General features: G+C 36.3%; 1 protein-coding gene across 3 annotated transcripts in view; it reads right to left on the bottom strand.

The window, feature by feature from the left end:
• The window catches only part of LOC112157392 (teneurin-3), an 800,843-nt gene that overhangs the window by 253,871 nt on the left and 521,783 nt on the right, over window positions 1–25,189 (bottom strand). For all 3 annotated transcript variants that reach the window (XM_036213709.1, XM_024290091.2, XM_036213711.1), the window contains 2 exons: window positions 8,046–8,168; window positions 3,142–3,262 (listed from right to left, as the gene is read on the bottom strand). In XM_036213709.1, coding sequence (XP_036069602.1) covers window positions 3,142–3,262; window positions 8,046–8,148 — 224 coding nt within the window. In that variant the 5' untranslated portion in view covers window positions 8,149–8,168. The remainder of the gene's footprint in view (window positions 1–3,141; window positions 3,263–8,045; window positions 8,169–25,189) is intronic.

Below are 25,189 nucleotides of genomic sequence, written 5' to 3'. Positions count from 1 at the left end.
GCCTGCACTTACAGCATTTCAGCTTGGGCCGGACTGAACCTTAGATCAAGATTCTAATTACACATTCACTTGCATTAAAAGTACAAATCCTTCTAACACTGTCTGAGTGAGATTGCATTAATGCATTAAAAACATTAACTTTGACAGCACTATTAGTAACCAAACAGGCCTCTACTGCATCTCTTTCCCACAAACACTTTGACACATTATTGCAGGAAAACATAGTTAGTAGTGATTTTCAGCGGCCCAGAGCACACATACAGAAAGGCTTTTAGCCAGAGGCAGAATTTAATGAAAATTAATCATGATCAGCTAAAGACAGTCTATGACTTCAGTTTCATTTTCAATTGTCAAATACCTCTTTCAAGTTATACAAATAAAAATTAAAAGGGAACTAAATGCAAACTTGTGATCATTGTTACTAAGATGCTAAAATTTAAGTTTTAGGATTTGTGTTCTGTCCAATCTTTGTTTTTGTTTTGTTTTTAAATACTGGACTTCTTTTTATGAAGGTTTGAACTTTGAGAGTTTCAATAAGAGAGAAAAGTGTAAAAATATTAATGTTTGTCTGAGAAAAGTGGTTTATAAAGTGTGCAGTGAGGACTTGTATAGCCTTAAAAAATCTATAATGATTTTTAAAAAAATGAAGATGACTACTTCGCAAATCTCATGTATGACAGGTGTTTTTTTAGAGCCTAACTCCAGTGATAAACGAAGGACCATTGTGTTTGGAAAAAAAATTTCAAACTTGACAAAATGCAACAATCATCTATGGGAAGTATTATTTTAGATTTTAAAAAAAAGAATTAGTTAAACCAACTCAAAATATCACTACAAATTTAAATTTCTGCCTTCTCTATGAAGACTATAAAAATTCTGAGGCATTAAAAAAGTTCAAACTCAACACTGCAGAAAAAACAGCATCTAACTGAGCATGTTTAAGTTTCTAGTTTAAATGTCTTATTACACTAAATATAAGAGAAAACAAACTTATGAGCAGCTTTTCAGAAAAATTTAGATTTTTTTTTCCCAAGACAATAAACTTTAAATATATTGTTAGATAATTTTTTTTTCTCAGAAAGTTATATACTATTTTAAAATGGTTTAAACTTTACATAGCATTTTTGTTTTTTTATGCTTACATAATCTTTTTAAGGTTTTTATGTTTAATGTTATTTACAAAGTAGTTATTTGTTTACTTTACAAAGTAGTCTTGGAATTATTTTAACTTTACATAGTGTTTTTTTATGTTATCTTGGATTTACCAAATATTTTTACATTTTTTAACTTACATAATATAGTTACGTTTTTTTCCGTTACATAGTATTTTTACATTTTTTTTTACATTACATTGTATTTTTGTTTTTGTTTTACATTACATTGTATTTTATGTTTTTTACATTATTTTTACGAGTTATTTTTACATTCTTTTTACACTATATAGTATTATATTTTTTTACATTAAATAGTATATTTACATTTTTTACATCACATAGTATTTTTGTTTTTTTTACATTACATAGTTTTTGTAAGCTATTTTCCATATAGTTGCTTTATTTTTTTTTCAATATAACGTATTTGATTAGTTTTGTTTTTAACATTTCATAGTATTTTTATTTTTTTACATTACATAGGTTTTTTTTTATTTTTTTACACTACATAGTATTATTGTATGTTTTTACATTACAAAGTATTATTAGATTTTTTTACACTACATAGTATTATATATATTTTACATTAAATAGTATATTTACATTTTTTTACATTAAATAGTATTTTTATGTTTTTTTTTACATTAAGTAGTTTTTTGTAAGCGATTTTCCATTACATAAATGTTTTACTTTTTTTTTCAATATAATGTATTTTTTAACATTTCATAGTATTTTTAGTTTTTTACATTACATAGGTTTTTATTAAATATTTTTTACATGACATAGTATTAATGTATGTTTTTTCACATAAAAAAGTATTATTACATCTTCTTACAGTACATGTTTCTTTTACACGTTTTTTAACATTACATAGGGTTTTCTCTATGTTTTCTAACATTTAATACTATTTATACCTGTTTTTTACATTACATATTATTTTTTACATTTTTTTACACACTATATTCTATTTTATGTTTTTTATATTTCATAGCATCTTTAATTTTATTATATTCACGTTTTTTAACAAAGAGTTTTATTTTATTTATGTAGAATTTCTTAATATTCCTTCTTTACTTTACATGTTGTTTTATGTGATTTTACACATACTAATTTTAATTTTTACTTTTTTTTTTACCTTTAATAGTTTTTTAAGGTATTTTTAAACTCTACATAGTACTTTTACAGATTGTTTTAACTTCATATAGTATTTCTACATGTTTTTTTTTTTACTTTACAGTCTTTTTAAGCTTTTTGTGAAAAGTGAGATTAAAAAAAACATAAAATAGAGAAAGAGGAAAGTTTCATTTGACTTTGGCTTTTATTTGTCTTATTTCTATGTTGCAAAAATGAGGACAGTTGGACTGTTTTAGCTTTTAAAATAGCAACTATTTGGGGAGGGGGATTTACTTTTTTTGGAATGAGCATTTTTTCAAGGAATAATAGAAAATATTTCTCCATGGGTTACTTGTTGGTTCCAAGAAGCATAAATGTTTTTCTTATTCGGCCCTGATGAACTCACATAGCTAAAAGACCACATTTCAAAACCGCTTTTGCCTGCTCTGCATGTCAGCCTACAGAAGTGTTGGGATGGTGAACAGATGGTCCCGCCCACTCCGACAGAGGCTCTGTTTAAGGTGGGAAACAAGGCAGACGAGAGCCGACTCATGGTCAGTCTTCCTCACTGTGCTGAGGAAGAACAGCGTAGCTTCTCGAAGCCCTCAGCGTCTTTAGTAGCGTGTAACCTTTGCCTGTCACTTTGAAGTGAAGGAGCTCCTCAGATGAATTGCTGCATTCCCTCTGCAGCCCTGAAGTCATTTCCTGAACAGGACAGGAGCTTCATTTCTTAAATGGGTTTAATTAGCCGCACCTGTCTGCGGGTGAGGATTTCAAATGACGCTTTTTTGGATGAAGTCCAACTGTCCCAGAAAAGTCCTTTTAAAGTATAATAAATATAGAAGAGGAGTCAAAGTGAAAACCTAAATATTCTCACCTGGTCTGGTCCTGGTGCTGATCGAAGGCCCTGAGCGTTTCGCTGGACGAGTAGGACTTCTGAGTGGGGACTCGGAGACCCTGGGAGCCTATCACGCACTCCTCGCTGTCCACCGATGAGCCTGACAAAAACAAAACACTTTCATGCATGATGTAAACAGCAGGTAAATTGTTAAGGACGGCAAGCAGTCTCCCTAAAAATAACAACCCCCTTTAAAATGCTGCAAACCTGTAATTTTGTTTTGATAAAATGTTCCCTACTCCCCCCACCAGCGTTAATCCTACAATTTAGAAAAATATACACTTTTATTTGTGCAATGTGCCAACAATAGCCACAGCATGTGGGTGTGTCAGTGAGTGAAGTGTTTTTAATAAACAGAAACTTTAGAGAAACATTAACAAAATAAATCCCTGAGGTATTATGTCCCAAAAACTTCTGATCCAGTTTGTGAAAAATTTCCCTTGTTTGTATTAAAAATGTGACGCAAACAGCCAAATAAAAATGTGTAGCTGGTCTTATAAGTGTTATAATAAGTGTTAAAATGTCTGAGTATGTTTTATTGGGGTTCACCTGCATTTCACCAGTTTTACCTTGTTTTAACAATATAAAGTGAGTTGTTCTCTGTGAAAAGTGTTTCACAGATAAAGATTTACTTACTGTACAACAAAATAAAAAATAAAAACTAAGGATTTACTTCAGAAAAAATTAACAATCGTCCATTTTACAAGCATAAAGACATCGATGCAGCAATAGTAAAAAATGTCTTTCCCACATTTTTTTCTTCTTTAACCATGTTGTATTTTATTAAAATGTATTCTACACAAACTCATTTGTATGTTTTTGAATAAGATTTCAACCACTTTTTTTCTAAATGCATAATAAATAAGTTTTCTCTAAAAGCAACACATTCTCACTCCAGACTCGTCACATACTGACATTTGGTTAAGGACCCTCTGCATCCATTTTTGACATTTTTAGTGTCCACAACTTGTACCGCGTTTGGTAATGGTTCGGGTCCAGTACCACGTCTGGTACAAGTTCGGGTCTGATACCATGTCTGGTGCCGCATCCGGCACCGCGTCAGAGTTTGGGTACCGGTACCAGGTTTGGTTACCGGTACTGGATGCATACCGAGTAGCCGGATGTGATACAGGACTCAGACTGGTCCACGTTTATTTGGGTCCGGTACCAGACGTAGACTTGTCCACATTCATTTGGGTCCAGTGCAGCATACTACGATACAGAACATGGAGTGGTCCACATATATTCGCATCAAGTATGGCGTCTGGTACCACGGGTCAGGGTAAGGGTACTGATACAAGGTTTGGGTATCAATATTGGAACCGTCCCAAGGACCCAAATGCAGTACCGGACGTGGAATGATCCATATTTATACGGGTTTGACAACACCTCCCTTACCGCGTCCGGGTACTGATACGGGGTTTGGGTACCAATATTGGAAGCGTCCCAAGAACCCAGATGCGGTGCCGGACGTGGAATGATCCACATTTATACGGGTTTGGCACCACATCCTGTACCCCTCCAGGTACTGATACGGGGTTTGGGTACCAACATTGGAAGCGTCCCAAGGACCCATATGCGGTACCGGACATCTAATGGTGCACATTTATATGGGTTTGGTACCACATATTGTACCGCTTCCGGGTTAGGGTACTGATACCGGGTTTGGGTACCAATATTGGACGTGTCCTGAGGACTCAGATGAGGTACCGGACGTGGACTGGTCTAAATGTATTCGTCTCGTCACATCTAGTACTGCGTCCAGTGCCGGGTCAGGGTTAGGGTACCAGGTTTGGGTACTGGTACTGCACGTGTCTCGAGGAGCCAGATGTGGTACTGGACATGGAATGGTCTACATTTATTCAGGTCCAATACAGCATACCACGGTACCAGATGTATAGTGGAGGGAGGAGTGTTTTCATGGAAAGCATCTTGGTGTGCGAGTGTGTCTCTGTGCTGCAGGGATTCTCTCGTACGGTAATTTGGTCACGCTCTTGTGTAATGACAAACAAAATGAACTTAAACATTTGTGTCTCTGATAACAACATTATTCAAATGTCTGACATGAAGGTGCACATCAGCGCATTCATTAGGCAAATGAATGTCTATCACAGAATCTGGTGAGGCAATTTTAACAAGGCAGCCAACGGGACGACTCTTCCCTCCTTCATAAAGGCTGAACTATTTGTAGAGCAGAATACAGGTGCCTGTTCCAGGAAACATTTTGTCAGCAGTTAGGAAGCCTCAGGCCAGTTAGAGAAATCCCCCAAGATTTTTTTCTACACAAAGGACTACTGCAAGCACAATTTTTTAATAAGCTGTCTTGTTGGCTCTATATATTTCCTTCCACATTTATTTGGCCTTTGGCAGTTTTGAAATTTAAACTACTAAAGTTAATTTTTAGAAAATAAAAACTTTTGATTAAGACATTATTAAGGACGCTCTGATGAAAGTTTTGCCAGATTAATAAAGAGAAAACAGTTTAGGTGTATTTTTAAAATAACTTAAAAAAATGTGTGGTTAAGAAACTAGTGTTGGGAATTTTTGGCATTGTGATCGTCTGATTGGAAGACCAATGTTTATTTATTCTTATAATATTTTTAAGAGATTTATCTGCACACTGAATGTTGATGCGGCTAATATTATGTATCACACAGGAGGCTTGTAAACAGAAGTAGGTTAGTATTGTGAAAGGATCATGGATAATGAATGCATTGTGAATTATATTTAGAGTTGACATTTGCAGGAATAATCTGGTTTTTGTTATGTCACTAATATCTTTTGTTTCCTTGATAGATATTTAAAAAAATATATTTTCACCCTTTAAATCTTTCAAAACGTTTAATTTGTTTTTTGAAAAGAAAAAAATTAAAACTTAATAAAGCTTAATTATTAAAAGTGGGAGAACTCTATTTCGAAATGACTGATTAAAAATACTTGGTTTAAAGACCCATTCTAATCATTTAAAAAACAGTGTTTTATGTGTTTTTAACTTGTTCTTGTGGCATTTTTCTAATGATGGAGGACATATTGAACACTAAGAACGCTAACCTCAAAATTGTATTTTCAAGTATTTCTTTATTCAAATTGATGTAAATTGGGGTTGACAAAAAAAAATGCAGTTTGAAAAGAGATTATTTGTGACATTTGCAGTTGACTATCGTATGACTTCCAATTGTATCCTCAGTGTTTATTCTAAAAAAATGTGGCAGCCACCCTGGTGTTTATTAGAGACAGGCGTCTATTTGAGACCGGGATTTCTTCTCAGATCATTTACGATCCACCCCAAAATGTCGTGCAGATTCCTCAAAAGAATGTTCTTTGGCGTATGCATCCGCAGAAAGTTTAAACGCTAAATTGAATCAGCGTTTCTTGGCCATCCACAGAATACCACAGAAAACATGGCGTCCAGTGTTACCAGATCAGATACCAGGTAGTTTCCCGGTCAAATTGGGATGGTTTTTGCTTAATGTGGGTGTTTTTTCTGACAACTGTGCATAAAGGGGTGTGTCATAAAGGAGCCCGGCCACTATTAGAGACCAGCGTCTAAACTAACCAACACCTGATACTATTTTAAGATATATGGTAGATTCATATATGTCTCTTTTTCTCGTCTGAGTTGGGATCTGGCTCAAAACCGTATGGCTTGATAGCTCCAATATTGCTCATCATTTAAGTTGCAAGGGATGATTGGAAATATAGGCGGGCTTCCTCTGCGCCGGCAGTCCAGCCCACAACTCAGAAGAGAATTTCTAATGAACTCCTGCCGCTCTGCAGAAACTATGTCCAAGAAAACGATATAGTTTTTAAAATGTCACCTAAAATTGGCATAAACTTAATTAAAAGAGCACTGGGAACACTTATAATAGATCAAGATATTATCAGAATGGGAGTTTAACTATCAGAATATGGACGTGTAAATAAATCAAAAAGCAAGAAGCAGGTTTCCCTGTTGCCTGGATTTGATCAGCAAAGTTGAAAAAAAGATATTTAAAAACTATATATCCCAACTCAGAAGCAAATTTCTAATGAACTCCAGAAAAAAAAAGACAGTTTTTTTTTTTTTATTTTTGCGAAAATCACCATAATAAAGATCACTGAGAACATTTTTTAAAATAGATCAAAAGATGATTTCAGTGGGTCTTTAACATAACCTTTTAATAAACTTGGAGTATTGTCAAGTGTTGCATATCAGCTTAAGCTATTTTACTTTGCTTCTGGATCCATTAGAATTATGTTAATTGCATAAATAGTTGAATAATTAGGGCTGAACGGTGGCGCAGTGGTTAGCGCTCTTGCCTCACAGCGAGAAGGCCCCGGTTCGAATCCCGGCTGAGACCTTTCTGTGTGGAGTTTGCATGTTCTCCCCGTGCATGCGTGGGTTTTCACCGGGGACTCCGGCTTCCTCCCACCGTCCAAAACCATGCTTCATAGGTTAATTGGTGACTCTAAATTGTCCCTAGGTGTGAATGTGAGAGTGTATGGGTGTGTGATTGAGGCCCTATGACAGACTGGAGACCTGTCCAGAGTGAACCCCACCTTCGCCCATCAGCAGCCGGGATAGGCTCCGGCACCCCCGCGACCCCGGAAGGGACAAGGCGGTCAGGAAAATGAATGAATGAGTTGAAGAATTACGGTAATTCAAACAATGTCCACACAGGAGCTAATACTCTGGAATTAAAGGGTTACATTTTTTTACCTATAGTTGCCAGTAAAAAAAAAAAAAAAAAATGTGTAGAATTTGGTTAGTCAGTAAAATGTGAAGCTTAAAAAAAACATTTCAAAATGTCAACCTTGTCACTACTCTGACTAAAACCATGACTGGCTCGATTGTTGAGAAAGAAATAAACAAAGAGGGAAACAAATGCAGGAGTGTGTCTCACCCGTGTACCGAGCTTCCTTTTCCTTCCGGCTCTTGGTGAGTGAGCAGTATGGACGTCGCTCTTTCACTTCCATAATGATTTTGCTCGTGCAGCTGGCAAACATACAGGCATGCTGTTGTACATCTGCACACACAGAAGAAGCAGAGAGAAGGACAGAATGAGTACGAGACATATGAAAGGATAAGAGCCTCCTTTAAAAAGGCTAGTCGACGATGAAGTCTTTGCACAGAGAAAGGCCTGAATTCCTCTTTTTAGCGCCAAACAATTAGAGCACAATCTGCCTCAAATGACAATACATGTTTTCTCCAGAAGGCTTGTTTATATATTCAGCTGCAAACTTTAAATCAGCTCCCAGCTGTTTCTTTGGAGAGGCGTTTTATTAAACAACAACAGCACAAGGTTAGCCTCATGGTAGACAATTTTGTGTACATTGGACAATGTTCAAGGTTTGTTGCTGAAAATATTTCCTGTCTTTTTCTGAATTTTGACTCAGCAAACAGCATACACTTCCAACAGGCAGATCTGTTTTGTAGGGATGAGGCCAAGTCTATATTTAACTTCATGCACTAATTTCCAGACAGAGAACAAAACAACAATAAAGAACATTGCTTTTGGATGCACCCTCTCAATCTGTCACAGCAAAACAGAGTTTGCAAGATGCACACAGAGCCAAATAAAAAGCATAGTTGTTCAATCACATTTGTAAAGCTGGATTGAAGTTCTAAATGAAATGGAGAGCAATAATCTACAAATATTTTAAACTAATTTTTAACATGAGCAACAAGAACGGCTGTTTTTACTGTTTACCCATTTAATGATAGATATATGTTTCACAAAACTCAAAGAGTTCTGTTACCACAGACTTGCATCATCTTGGATTTTATCCAGAAGTTCTAGGAGTTCAATTTTAAGCAGATATAGGATTTAAGCTTCTCATTTGTTCAGGACCAACCTTATGCTAAATTTCGTTTCAGTATTTTTAAATGTCCTTGGAGGCTTCATTACTCTGTTAATATACAGTATACTCATTGGCCACTTTATTAGATATACCTTGCAAGTACCAGGTTGGACCCCTATTTGTCTTCAGAACTACCTTAATACTTGGTGGCATAGAATCAACAAAGAACTGGAAACATTCCTCAGAGAGTTTGGTCCATATTGACATGATAGCATCACACAGTTGCTATAATCCCAAAGGTGATCTATTAGATTGAGATCTGGTGGCTATTTGGGTCCAGTGAACTCATTGTCATTTTCAAGAAACCAATCTGACATGATTCCAGCTAAGGCAGGATGGATCTATGCTTTAATGTTGTTGAAATTCTGATCCTACTAGACTCATCAGACCAGACAACGTGCTTCCAGTCTTTTATTGTCCACTTTTGGGGAGTCTGTGTGAATTGTGGCGTCAGTTTCCTGTTCTTAGCTGACAGGAGTGATGCCCATCTGTCTCAAGGTCGGACGCATTGAGAGATGTTCTTCTGCAGACCTCGGTTGTAATGAGTTAGAGTTGAGTTACCGTTGCCTTTCTATCAGCTGGAACCAGTCTGGCAATTCTCATTTGATCTTTGATCAACAAGACATTTCCATCCACATAACTGCAGCTCACTGAACATTTTCTCGTTTTGGACCATTTTCTGTAAAGAAATGGTTGTGAGTGAAAATCCCAGTAGATCAACAGTTTCTGAAATACTTGGACCAGTCTGTGTGGCACCAACAACCATGCCAAGTTCAAAGTCACTTAAATGACCTTTAATCCCCACTCGGTTTGAACTCCAGTGCTTTGTATCGACCATGACTACATGCCTAAAAGCAATTAGTCGCTCCCCTGTGATTGGCTAATTAGAAATTTGCTTTAACGAGCAGTTGGACAGGTATGTCAAATAAAGTGGTCTGTGAGTGTATTAGAATATTTTTCATTTGTCCTGAAAAAAGTTATTTTTTAAAGATATTGTTCACTTTTTTGACAAAATTAAGTTATTATCCAGTTAAAAATAAAAATGTGTAACTTTTTTCAAATTAAAAGATTAATTAGAACTGAGCAGATTTAAATGTACTCCAATCCCTTGCTGTTTTGTGAAAAACTTCCATCCGAAATAAGAGAAATCAAGAATAGATCCTGACAAATACAGGTTTGATAATATTTTAAATAGGAAAAAACAGTTCTCACTCTTGAGTTTGAAACTCCAAACCCTTTCTTGCACATAACTTGTGCATTAAATAAATCCCAATTTTGCATCTTGCTAAATAGATTGAACCACAACATAAATGGTACCTTCAGAATGTTCTTCATTGACCTGCACTGATGTAGTTCAGGAGTGTCTTTGTGAGGCTGCGTGGCAGTATATTTTCAAGAATGGCGCTCATTGTTCTGTCAAAATGACCAAAGACCTACTGCTAAAAATCTGTTACTTTGATGGCAGCATATGGCTTCCTGGTACTCTGCTATAAGTCTTTGTCTAAACTGTCCCTTCACAAGCTCCACTCCGATTGTTGATGCGTGCCGATGCCATCACAGACGAAGACTTTTGCAGCTTTTCTGATAACAGCCTGGGTGGTCTTTGTCATCTTTGGCAAACCTGATGTCTGTTTTTCCCAAAAGCTGAAATGTTGACACGTGACCAGAGAACACATGGCCACGGTCTTCTCTGTCTATCTCAGCTTCCTACAAAAGTTGCCGTGGTAACACGAGCTTTGACAGTGTTGTCTACTGATTTGTTTTAAAAGACATTGTTTCATTCTGCTCACTATCAATAAAATGTCACATCACAAGTCTATGTTGGAGGCTCTAATAACAAATTATATTTGCTATTCTATAATACTTTAGTTCCTGGGTTTACTGAAAGACCCGCTTTTGGTGTTTTTAACAAGATCTTGTGCCATTTCTTGAATGGCGGAGGACATATATTTGGAAAATTAAGATCAAAACTGCCTTTCTTAGTATTTCTTTACTGAAATCGTTGTGAATCAAGAGCAGACGAAGAATTTTATTAGAAAAATATTGTATTCTTGACGTAGAAAATACGCTGAGCAAGCCAGAAGCTCCCTGCTTCATTTTGATGCATCCGCTTGTAGATGACTAGATCTTTTTTTATTGCTTGGGGGAGTGAGGGTCCGTAAGCTACTGAGACAGGAAGTGGGGGTGGGCTTACACCACATCAACGGACCCACCCACAACTCAGAGGCAAAAACTACTTCCACTCTTCTGAAACGGTGTCCTCGAAAAATACACTTTTTAAAATTAGTTTTTGGCTAAAAACGGTATAATCACAAATAAGAGACCACTAAGCGCTTTTACAATAGATCAAACAATGATTACAGCAGGCTAGATCAGTTCATAGATAATAAAAAGACGAAATTAATTGTAAATTCCAGATTAACAAATTCAGCTGTGAGTTTTTTGTCCTCTTTTAGAAGCTATTTTTAGAAATATGCAACAACTGTTATTGCTCTAAATGAATTTTAAGAAATTAAGTTTTTATTTTCAATGAAAAACTTTAAAGTTTACAAAATTTTATTAGGTTTATGTTTTCTAATCATGCACTTTTATTTATAAAATTTATTGAGACTGCTGCCATTATAACTGTTGGCAATTTGTGACAATTGGGACGGACAAAAATGTGAAAGATAAAGTGAATAATTCAGGAAATGCGGTTGTACAAAAGCACTGATCGTCTTTAATTTGGATTGGTGTGTGTGAATGTTTTGCAGCTGCATGTGTGACTGTTTTTTGCAATGTTGATGCAGGTAGCCTAATTGAACCATCTGGCACTAAGTGTATGTAAACAAACCTAAAATTGAGAGCATGTGGCAGAAAAATCCTCCTCCCACATAAAAAGTCTGTTATTAACTGACACCACGATGCCCGGTCACTTTTTCCTTATGCTGGAAAATAAAATGTTTGTGAGCTAATCTGCTGAAGTGCACTAAAATACAAAGAAGTGGGCTGTGTGCATACATTATTATTTGCTGTGTTTCTAACAGCAAGTAAGACAGCTCCTCTGTAAGGGTACAATTTGTCAGCATAATTCATTGCATGAACTACATGAATTCATCGACGCATGCAGCATAGATCAATGCGTTTTGCTGCTTTTGTCATCGACAAAAAGAATGACTTGAAGTGCAAACTGCATAAAAAATACTTCTAAAAATATTTCTAGCACTGTGTGTCTTTCTTTTGGGGAAGAAGATGCACGGATGAATTTGGTCTAATTGGTGGTTGGTAATTAGAGATTGATGCACAGAAGTTTAATTCAAATAATAGTCCCTAAAATCCCCTTAAATAATGATTTAACTTAACCTCTCTGAAGTTTTAAAACTCTTTTAAGTTAGGCTAAATGTATTTTACAAATAAACATAAAATAGGCACATGCAAGCCTTTAGAACCAGTTTTTTACGACAGAAATGTATGACCTCCGTCTAAATATTTTTGATTTAAAATACTTGATTGTCATAACATTTTTTTATGGATGACATTTAACATGTTTACCTAAGATTGAATGAGTACATTGAGGAGGAATCTTCTTGGCCAATTAATTTGTTGGCATAAATGAACCATTATTAACCTTTGAAATATAAAGCATCAAAACTTAAATGAGCTAAAAAGTATAGTTCATTACTTGCATATTAACAGACCAAAGTTTTCACTGGAAACACCTAAATATCACGTTCTTTGACGTGACATGGACCTGCCTTTTTGGTCCGGTTTAAAAGAGGGTTTTCATAGATGTGCAACTCTCTGTGTTAGTGAAGTGTTCAATAATGTCGCAAATTTAGTGAAACCACAATAGTTGCTTAAAAACGTTTGAAAAGTTATGGAAGTCAAAAGGATGGAGCTAAAACAATATTGTTAAAAGGCTTAAAAACTAACTTTAACTCGATGGATCGACTGGTTCCTCAGGATTTAAAGTATCATCTGATGTGAGGTAATGCCTCTATGGAAAACAGTAAACATGTAATGACAAATGTATTAATTTATTAATCGATTCAAATCAAATCAATATCATAATATGAAATAAAAAATGAAATAAATCAATTATCATTGATATTTGAAAATACCATTTGTATTGAAGCAACAGCATTAGACTGAACTTTATAAAAGTAAAAAGTGAATAAATTTGCCAATAATTCTTGTTCACTGAACTGAATATCTGTTCAGTACCAGGTATTTATCTCAGAGTTGAAGTTTTAGTTTGGATCGATTTTAGACCAGTGACTCAAATCGTTCAAAATGAACTGAAACCGACGATGAATCTTATAGTCAACTCCAAATTATAATATGAATTGAATCACAGTTAAAATGAATCCTTACACCCCTAGAAAACACGCTTATGAAACAAAATTATGAAACCGTTTGTAATTAGGTTCTCTGTTTTTGTAAGCAGTAGAGTGGAAGGAAGTGACAAAGATTTTCATTAGTGACAAAAGACAAACCTGAGGCTCTTCTTCATGACATAACCCTTTCCGGAGCTTTTATTTGATCGAAACCTCTTAGACCAACTGTTAACCCTCCAGATCGGCATTTAATTTTAAGTCAGAAATTGTCTCCAGACTAAGAATAGCATGTTCTAATAACGACAGGCGCACACACAATCACCGAGGGCACATGTACTGTATAATAGGATTCTGTGGCAAACATTAAAGAGTGATGACAGCGTCTGAAAGAAAGACTTGATAATGATCTGATTATATTACGCTTGACCTTGAAAGCCACCGATCCCATATTCAGGAAGAAATGCTGAATCCAAGCACAAACAAGAAAAACAAACACAGGTGACATTTAAGGGGACTTGGTAAAGCTGAGCAAGAGAACGGTAAAGGCTTCCAGTCGTGGTCAGACAGCTTTAATAACTATCAACTTAATCTGAGACACTGATCCCTAAATCCCCTACCTTCTGGACCTGCATTTGTGCTATTAATAGAAATGTTTGCTTGTGTGATTACGTTTGGACGTTGTTGACCGTTCAACATAATTTATGGGTTTTATTTTTTTCTTTAAACAAAAAGTTAAAACAATCTTTTAGATATAAACTGGTATAAACTCCTATTTTCAATGCATGCTCAGAAATGCATAAATAAATCTGCCCTAGTTTAATTCCATGTACCTGCCCTCACATTCTGGAACCAAATGCAGAGCAAAAAGCACAAAGTATGAAGAACGGTTGCACTCTGAGCGTCTATGGTGCTTACTGCTTATCAGCGACATGATTCTCACACATTAACTGCTTATCCATACTGGACCATTTGATCACAGCGTCTCACGCCATGAGCAAGGGCCGTACTGGAAGGGGGGGCCTTTGAATGATTCAAAAGCACAGAAGGTGCTGCATGTAATTATTCTATCAGGATAATATATTCTGTTATATGAGGATTTGATATGATGATTTAGCTTAAGTACGGATTTTGATGAGGTTCCTGAAATACACTCACTTTTAGGCACACCTGTCCAACTGTTCGTTCTTGCAGATTTATCAGCCAATCAGATGGCAATGCATCTAGGCATGTAGTTATGGTCAAGACGAACCGCTGAACTTGTACCGAACTTGTACAATGGTTCAGGTTGGTGGTGGTAGTGTAATAGTGTGGGGAATACTTTCTTGGGGCTCTTAGTACCAATTGAGCATGGCTACTATGCTACAGCCTACCTGAGTATTGTTGCTGATCATGTCCATCCCTGACATGGTGATGTAGACATATTCGGATGTCTATTTTTCTAGAAGGTTAAGGCGCCATGACAATGAGCTCACTGGACTCCAATGACCTCCATAGTCACCAGACCTCAACCCAATAAAACCCCTTTGCGATCTGGTTGGCATCATGATGTGCAGTCGACAAATCTGCAACAACTGTGTGATGCCGTCAAGTCAATGTGGACTAAACTCTCTGAGGAATGTTTCCAGTACTTTGTTGAATCTATGGCACCAAGGATTAAGGCAGTTCTGAAGGTAAAATAGGTCCAACCTGCTACAAGCAAGGTGTATTTAATAAAGTGGCTAGTGAGTGTACGTTTTCCCCCTTATTTGCCATTTTTGTGCTGGTGTCCTTGAAATGTCTGCTCTGATGGATGATAAATGGTCTGACTTTTCTTCAGATTGACAGATAAATTCATGTTAGATTCAATAACATGAGACACCTGCATCTTCTATCTGAGAAGCCAAAATTAGCCTTCTTTTGGATAATGTCATTTTTTGTGCTCTGACTAGACTTACCACTTTGGTTTTTGCTTCTGGTTAATATATTTTCTTTCATATAAACGACTTAAAAAAACAAACTGTTAAATCAGGTTTGAACTTATTCACTTATTTATTGCATTTTAAAAAGACCTAAAGAGACATCTAAATCAGAGCTGCAGGGGTCATTTTCAGGACAAGGTGCAGAACATCCTGGGCAGGTCGCCAATCCATCACTGGTCCACCAGCAGACAAAACCACACGTTCATGCTTTTAAGGGAACTTTAAAACTGAAAATGATCATTTATCATCCAGAATGCTGGAGTCTGGAACCGTTTGCAAGCTGCCTTGTGTCTCTCCCAAGATGAATGTGCAGCAACAGTTGCCTCTGTGACATTATCAGTTGATATTTTCTTGGCATTGTCTTAACACGCACCTGAACACTCAAGATCAAAAAAGGAGGACATGTCTGCTTTCATGCAAGTGCTGATAAGCAATATAACACATGGATTTGATAAGCAGCACCTGGCTGATACACATCCTCTTTAATTGTACATGAATGCATGACGGTGGGGCTTTTTATCAGGTTTTACACATGCTCTTTTTAGAAAAAAAACATTGTTTAATTCATCAAAAAATATTGTTCATGTGAAGTTTCCAAAAGATTATATTCTGATCAATAAAAATCTATAAAATGAGTGTCTATCCCATTTAAATTCACTGACAAGTCCAACTTTTAATTCCTAACTTCATTCATCTGAAGGTGTCAAACGGCGTCCTGACAGAAGATCAAGAATATTTATACCAGCTTTGATGCAGAAATTCATTCTAGCTTGAAAACCAGTAAATAAAACTTGTCCTTGACATTTCGATAAACAAGTTTTTCTCTCCTGACTGCAATAACAGATTACTTTGTTTGACTAAAGAAGTTTACAAATTCAAGTTTCAGGGAAATAAAATCACAAGTTCTTATATACATATCCCCAAAGCAGTCATTCTGTATGATATGTAACATAACCTCCAATGAAACATTTCTTTCAATCTTTTTTTCAAAGAGGCGTTTTCCTCACAGCTCTTCACTAAAAAATATGTTGAGTTTTAGCAAATCTCATTTATCACTTTGGATGAAAGCATCTGCTAAATGACAAGACATAAATGTAAAGAGATTTGTAACTTCATAAAACTGAAACAGATAAATCAACTTTTCAAGAACTTTAAATAGAAAAGCGGCAATAAAGCAAATTTGAAGAACTTAAGAAAAAAAACAGTGATCTTTTTAATTGCACCTTTTATATTTATCTACAATATTTTAATGCTAGCATCATAATACATTTTCCCAAAAGACAAATCTGGATTTTCTCTTTTTCAAAGGAACAGGTGAACCTTTTGACCCTTTAATACTTAAGTTTCAGCTCCAGGGTGTTCTTTGATTTACTGTAGCTTTTCAACCACTTTGTGCTGTTTTTTTCTGCTTCAGAGTCTGCTGGAATTACCTTGATTGCATCAACGGTTGAAAAGTTACATATGTTAAAGAGTGTTTGTTATTCAGTTGTCCCTGGCTACATGTCTGTTGTTAAAGGGTTAACACCGGAGCTTTCAGTTTCTACGTTCTTTTGACTATCAACCCTTTACACAATTAACATAGATTCTGAAGTGGGAAAAGCAGCTTTGTGATGATATACAATGCTTTACAGTAGGGAATCAGCTGATGCTGTTACGGAAAAAAAACGACAACAGTTTACGTTAGTAATGTGTTGTATATCGGTGCAAAGCCGAAATGAAAAGCCACTTTTCTCTGTTCAGATTTAGCTGATTCACTATAAGGAAGTTAAGGGTTGAAGAATTACAGTATGTCAAAAAGTGGGAGTTATTTAGGGGTCACCAGTAACAGCTCTGGTCCAACGCATTCTAACTCCAAACTCGCCATTTATGGACGTATGGTTCAGGCCCCATATGCATTCTTTTTTTATGTTTTGGGTGTCCTCAACTTGTCGTTTTTTGGCGTGGTGGCTGTTTCCATTAAATCAAGGGTTCCCAACTCTCGGACTGTGAATCGGTACTGGTCCAAGGGCCAGCTGCTTGGTACTGGGTAAGATTGGGAGAAAATGCATACACTAATCAGGGGTCCCCGATCTTCAGGACCATTACCTGTACTCTAACCTTAACCCAGCACCTGTTCTGCATCCAGTACCACATCCCAAGGGTTGGGGACCCATGATTTAATGGGAACAGCCAGCACACCAAAAAACAATAAAGGAGCCTGAACCATACATCCATATAGGACGAGTTGGGACTAAGAATGTGTAGTATGGTCACACCGGGCATGTATTTAACCTACGGTGACGAACAGGAAGGGAATTCTTATTTTTCAACTGTTTACTAGAGCATGTCCCCCAGCTGGAATAGGCTTGGTGCGAAATGTGGTGCGATTTTCTTGAATCTTGCTCCAGGCTTTTTCTTTCACAGCTCTATTCCGAATTCTGATATATGAAAGACTTGGTGTCATATAATTCCAGCCGGAAAAATGGTTGGTGCTTCCGTTGGCACATGCGTCACTTACAAATTTGAGTCCTTGATTGACGAAGAAGCTGAGACGTTAGAATCCATTTGCAAACGGTTTAATAGCAAAGAGCAATGGCAAAACAACAAAAGCGTCAAAGTCAGGAAATGGTCAAAAGCACAGAGGCAAAGCAGAGGAGCGAGTAAACGGGCGTGGGTCAAAAACACAGAGATTCAAAGAAAGAAAAACTGCTCAGACTGATGGGTAAACACAGTCAAGACTTCGCACTGAAGTTGAGACTGGAGTGGGTATAAATGCACGTGGTTCTATTGAGGATGATGATCAGCTGTGCATGGAGAAGACTGAAGTGGAAGCTGACGGGAGTCGTAGTGAGGAAGGTGTAGAAGATGGTTTATCCTCAAGAGAGGGGTCCCTCTGGTGGTCGGAGGAGGGCATGGCTGATTGAGTCCTGAAACCTTGATTCATAAAAGATTGATCTGGTTTATCTTTCAACACGCGTTAAATGACAACGTGTTTTGTACGCAGAACCTTAAAAACACTCTTAAAAATGTATGTAGCTAGCATGAACGCAATAATTTTGAACATTGAAGCCCAAAACGCACATTGACTTGTCATTGGACGTGATAGCTTGAAATCCTGATGAGAATTTAGCTTTTAAAGGAAAAGATGCGTGTACACCTAAAAGCGCATGTTTTTTGGGTGAAGGAGTACATTAGAGCTTTTGAGTATCAGTGATTATCTGTATTTGTGAACACACTGCACCACAGAGCCAAAGCTTTGAGCAATCATTTATCACTTTACAGGAGCAGTAACTCCTGTTAATCCTTTTCTGTTCATTTTTATGTTCACCGAATGGCCAAAATTCAAGGGCTCTCAATAATACAAAGACTAAAGGCTGTATTTGTTTCCCAATGCTCTTTATCTTTTTTCAACTTTGCCTTCAATGTCCTTCTTTCTCTTTCTGTTTTCAGCCACCACAAATACAGACTAAACCTGTAAGGTTATCTGTAATTGCAGATACAGTATGATCTGTGCATGCTTTCATAATGAAAAGGACAATTTCACTCACACAAGCGAGCCTTGAGCTTTCAATTGCAAGTACATACTAGAGAAACAATACATCTACATGCATCTATACATAGCTCTAGAGTTTTTTTTCTGCAGCATTAGAATGAATCCTAATAACGGATGAATTCAGTGTGGTCTAAATGAAGCAGGATGCTGAAGCACAGGTGCACAGTGAGTTCCAAATATCCCCAAGGAAGTGTCTGATGGCTCCCAACAAGTGATGCAGCTGCTGTGTTCTGCAAACTCAATCCTTTCCTCTGTGTGAGGAGCCTCTTACGGAGTACTCAAATTAAGTATGTCCTCAACTTTGAAATGATAACCATACTTTTCGATAGCTCTGGGTGAATTGTTTTTTTTTCTCAATTATTAGTGGATGCAGTCTACACCAGAAAAGTGGAGCCTCTCATGTCACAGCCTGTACACAACAGCTGCCTCAGTTTTGTTAAAACCACAATGCCACCGGAAACATAAGAGCCTTTGGTGATCTGTGCCAGTTTCCACAAATGCTCTTAAAAAAGAAGATAATAAAGCAAAGCTGTCTGCTGTTACAACCTGAACTGGATTACAGTATGTGAATCCTTCAGATCAGAAAGTTAGGTTTCTTTTTTTTTCAGACATGGAAATGTATATTTCTGGCACAATCCGTGTTGAAGGGAATGCTAGCCTTCTCTGAAGTGGATTTTATTGGATCCATCAGCAGTCGTCTGTTTTGAACCTGACTTCAGAGGAACGATATATCTGTCAGCCAAAGAGCAGCGTTACCGCACATACAGCTCAAAAGTAATTCTGTATCCGCATCCGTGTGTTAAGTATTATAAAATATGTGGCTGATGCATTGTCTAAAGTGAATACGGTCTAAAAGGAAAAAAAAAAACACTTTATTGTGGCTATGGACAGAAAACATTGTTTGAGTTACAGAAATAACACACAGGTTCTAGTTTTTGCTGTATTTCCTTGCAACTCTTTAATGCTGATAGAGGTTATTTTTAAGCAGTTGTTGTTAAGTAGCACAAAGAACAGTTGGCTCATTATATACATGTAAATGTTAGATATACAACAATTTACTTTGCCCACGATTCAGTGCAAACCTTGACTTTTTGATCACAGTTTTATTTTGCTTTGATATTTGATTTATGTGTTACAAAATAACAACAAAACACTAAGAAATTCAGAAAAAAGGCTTTTTTAAGTTTACTGTTACACAAATAACAATGAAGAAAAGCCTTCCATTTAGCTTATACTAAGTCGTAGAATGTAATTAAACAATAAATACTAAATCCTTCTAAATCTATGTTTACATCAAACACGATTCACACATTAAATTTGACGCTTGTCCAAATATGTGTTCATAAATTTGACGCTCCTACTGCATGTGTGAGGAGCCACTGTACGAAATTTGATACCATTTCCAAAGCATGGCAGACCCAGATGATGTTGAGAGATCAGGTTTATTTATTTTGAAGAGCTCGATAAAAGCATCAATAATCACATCTCCATGTCTGGGTCCATTCAGAGACACTCTCAGTATGGTGAGGTTCACCATCCATCTGACGGCCGCTTTCAGCGGTACTTCTGCCTCTCTGTGACGCAGTTTGACAAGTTGCTGTCCTGCATTAGACCAACAAGGGAAAAAATAAAAAAAACGAGTAAAATTAAAGGACTTTGTTATTATTGTCTTGATGCAAATATGAGAGTTGGTTTTGGACTCCACCCATTGATCATGTCATTAACACATCATGGGCTAAAGCAGAGTTCCTGATTGGTTGACTCGGCTTCTTCACTAAAGTTCAGATTTTAAGTGCCACCCAAAATCACTGCACAATGAAAGAAATGCGCAGAGGGACCTCTGATTGTGTCGGTTCATTACCTTAACATAGAAACTAGATGCGCTTGAGGCGCAAATTGCATTAGTTGTGAATGCAGCTTTACCTTTAGCCCAACAATTATTCAAACACTTTCAACGTAAACGCACTATCTGTAGCAGGGATACAATGACTCACTTTTCCCACAATTACGTTTAATGGTTTAACATACAGATTGATTTTTGATCCAGATAGTGAGATCTGCTAATAGTTTTGTTTGTTAGGACATTTGGAGAGTTGCCATTACTTTGTAACCATTAATAAAACAAAACACGCTCATATGTGAAAGGCCTTTGAAAAACAATTGAGTTAAACAAAAAAGCATGGAGTCTCACGAGTCATGTTTTTTCAAACCACATGAAGGATCTAAATGGAAATTTTTCAACTATTAGAATCTGAACTTTGCCTCTTTAAAAATGTTTTTTCCTCCCCCACAGGAAAATGCTGCAGGATTTTTAATGGACAAGCTGTAAAATGTGCATGATGCTAAAGTGAAGAAAAAACAAACCAAAAAAAATGAATTAATTACACAATCTGAATAAAAAAAGAGCAAACTGATGCATTAAAGAAATATGTTTAAGTAAAAGTCAAAAGGTGAAACACAAAGTGATGGGTCCATACCACCAGGTGAGGAACAGAGAAAAAGAAATACTAACCTAAAGATCTGTTAGCTGGTGATTTTGTTAAGTAAGAAAGCTAGATCAGTCTTCATCTATAATTAAAGTGTTAATTAAAAATATTGTGCTTCAATGAACAATGAAGAAAAGCTAATAGGGATTAAAAAAACTACTTGGTAGTTCCTCTTTGATCTTATCTCTTAAACGGTCACTGCTGTCAGTGAAAAACCAAAGGAAAAGGAAGAAGAAAGCAGATGGAGGAGAAAGGGAAAGTTAAGAGATTGGAATTAAACTCTTGTACTAATTTAATTGTGAAAATGTAGCGATCATGTTGAAATTTAGATTGACGGAGAAGGCAAAAAAAGTATAACATCTTTAGCTTAGGAAATCTTACTTTTTTATTGCTTATCAGTTTCATCTGGAATGATGGATTTAGATATTTTCTGGCAATTAGAAGGCAAAAACATGATTTAATTAATAGGTTGTTTTACTGCATTTACATTGAAACTATTTTTTTAATAGAACACAAACTATCAGTTCAAAAGTATATAAAAAACAAAAATGGTAAAAACATTACAGTGTCCATGTACCATATACTGCAGAAAAATGTGTTTTTTTTTAAATCTGAAATACTAAAATAATATTTGATTTTCCAAAAATATGAAACATCTATTAGCATTTTTTGTTATTTTTTACAACTGCAGAAAGTTATCAATTTTTTTAACAGGTTATTAATGTGTTGCAGTTTTCGTAGAGTTTTCAGTTAAAAATACAAATAACAATTTAGCGTCTTCGTATTTTTGCATTTATCCTCTAAACCTACTTAATCCCTTTCGGAGTCACAGGGTTGCTGGAGCCTATCCCGGTCACTGTTTGGTGAAGGCGGCGTTTAACCTAGACATTTCGACGGTCTAGCTTTGTTTCAATTACACATAAGCACAAAATTTTATCAAAATTCTAGAAATGTCGATTTTTTACATTTACACTGTTTACATTAAATCATAATTATATGAATAAACACAAATCAACTAATAAGTCATTCAAAAAAATGGCGATGGATGTGAACAATACTTTGATTTACAGCAGGTACATTCTAATTTCTGTCTCTAGCGCTGATCATCATCTATCAAAGGAGATGTCGGCGTCTTATTCAGGTACGTGGGAGCAGCTACGGATAATGAGATTTTGGGAAATGAAGGTTGGTGATTTTACAGAGGAGCTGTGGATCCAACAATTCCACATGACACGCTCAACTTTTAAATAGGCTGTGTGACGCTGTGGAACCTCTTGTGGCGCCTGGTATCTGGTTGTTGGTCACATGACTCATTTAATGGAAAAAAAAATGTTTCCGTTGTAGTTTCTATGATACGCTTCAAAAACCACCACCTCCAAACGCAAAAACGATTTTTTTGGATAAATGTGAGTTTTTTTTTTTTATTTCCTGTGTTTCCATTTATTATTGCAAATCCAACTTGAACAATTTGAAAGTCAAAGAAACTCAGCTTCTGCCGAAGAACCTAATTTACCATTTATTTGTTATTTAAAAATATTTCAAACTGTCATTTTTTTGTTCGTTTTTTGTGTGATTATAATTCCATCAAAAAGTAAATAAAATATCTAAAGTATTGATAATCAGCTGAAAAAAAAACTTTATTTAAGAAAATGCATATGAAGCTGGCTCGGTTCTACTTTGCCTTGAAGGTTTAGCTTCCCTGGATTTTTTAAAGGTTTTTTTTCCACAAAAGTTGCTCTGAGAATCCAGAAAACTATGTGGAATTTGCCAAAACATTTCCACAGAGAGAACTTATTATTATGGCACACACATCACAACCAAAGTAAGGATCTAACATGTATTTAAGTCTTTGTCCTGCATGTTGTCATCACAGATAACCAGTAATCTCTTAATTACTGACATCTTTTTCCAGAACGATCATGTCATTTGACACTGGCTAACACTGCAAGGGTCTGTGTTTGTTGATAAGTGATGGAGCTGTCTCCTGGAGGTCACCCTTAAAACAGCTCCAAGGAAAATACACAAGTGTGCATGTGTACTTTAACAAACACGTTTGTCTGGGGGACCTTGGGAAACATTTGTCCCCCTATGCCTTATTGAATCAAAGTGCACACAAACACTCACGCCCCTTGGCCATCACACTGGCGGCAGTGGCCATCCAGAGACTGAGGAAATGAAAGACTGAGGGGACGGTGAGCTCTGCGAGTCTAAAAAAAAAAAAAAAAAACACGCTCTGCACACCTAACTGAGTTACACTCTCCTGCAGAACCTGAATTCAGAAAAAGTCTCCACGGCCGCACAGGCTACTGCTTATCTGTGCCACTTTGTAGCACATTCATAATGATTTCTCACATGTGACTAATTTGGCAACCCTCCAACATGAATTAGCTGCTGCTAACCACACCTGTGACAGACTGATAAAGGCATCTGGTCTTTTTAAAATCTAAAGGGTAAATATTAACCCTTTAACAACCCACCAAGAAAAAAAAAAAAAAAAAAATCAACAAAAATATGTTTTTTCTTTTGCTTATTGCCTTTGGTGAGTAAAACATACAATCATTGTTTTAAAAAATATGTTTCTATAATATGTCCTACCATTTGCTTCCAGTTAGTTGAAGTTTAAATGAAATTCAGATTACTTCTACTTCCCCCCTGGCTACCAGAGGATTGGTTTGTCCCGCCACTCCCCGCGTCGAGTAGTTCACCTAAAACCGAGGCTATAACCGAATTCCCACCCTACTCTCTAATGACAAAAAAACTATATAGGGGCTAAAGGATTTTAAAAGCACTTTGGACACATTAATTTTTTTCTTCTACACTACAAAAATATGACATCATTGATATCACAAAGTGAAAATCTAATCAATACATTTTACATCTATTTAAGAATCAACTGTGTTCCGATGATCAAAATGTGGATTATTTATTAAAAAAATACATTTAAACAATTTTTTTGTTAGGCACAATGCCATGTGGTCTATATTCACTAATGTATTGAGCATTGATTCACACAAATACTTTTTGAAAATTTCTAGGTAACTAGATTTTGAAATTAAAAGTTAAAGTCCCATTAGTTGTCGCACCGCAGTCTGTGAAATTTGTTCTCAGCATTTGACCCATCCCCTGGAGGAGTGGTGAGCTGCAGACACAGCCGCACTCGGGAACCATTTGGTGGTTTAACCCCCCCAATCCAACCCCTTATTGCTGAGTGTCAAGCAGGGAGGCACCGGGTCCCATTTTTAGAGTTTTTGGTATGACTTGACCGGGATTTGAACTCACGACCTTCCTGTCTCAGTGTGGACACTCTACCACAAGGCGACTAAGCTGCATTAAAATGCGTTATCACATGGGCATGTTATCTTAAATATTAAAACATTTCTTATAAACTTTTATTTTGAAAGTGCAACCATTGGCATAAAAAGACAAAGTAAAGGAAATGGACAAAGCAAGATTGTCACGTCACCAATAGAAAATGCCTTAACTTCGGTTCTAACAAAATGAAGTAAATTCAGTCGCCTGGAAATAGAACTCAAGTGTAAAGCTTGGATTGAGTTGTGAGGAAGCAGACGTCAGGCGCAGACATGACAGAGACAAAGTGAACATCCTTTTGGTTGTTGAACGTTCTACTTTTTTGTGTGTCAACAGAGACGCACCGCAGATGAACCAATGGGAATCAGCCTTGACGTTCTAAAAAGACAGATGTTTGAAGGGTTTAAAACCCCTCACAACAAACTATATACAATTTTCTCAGATAGACAAACATTTTCACACGTTTCTCTTTTGCGTAAAGTCCTAAAGTTGAAATATTCATAGAGAAATAAGTCAAGGATTAAAGATTAAAAAGCAAAGATCTGCTCATGATTGTAGATTGGACTGAACCATTTTTAACAGGAG

The sequence above is a fragment of the Oryzias melastigma genome, linkage group LG1 (assembly GCF_002922805.2).
Source record: "Oryzias melastigma strain HK-1 linkage group LG1, ASM292280v2, whole genome shotgun sequence".
NCBI lineage: Eukaryota > Metazoa > Chordata > Actinopteri > Beloniformes > Adrianichthyidae > Oryzias > Oryzias melastigma.
This window is presented reverse-complemented; position numbering and strand designations above follow the sequence as displayed.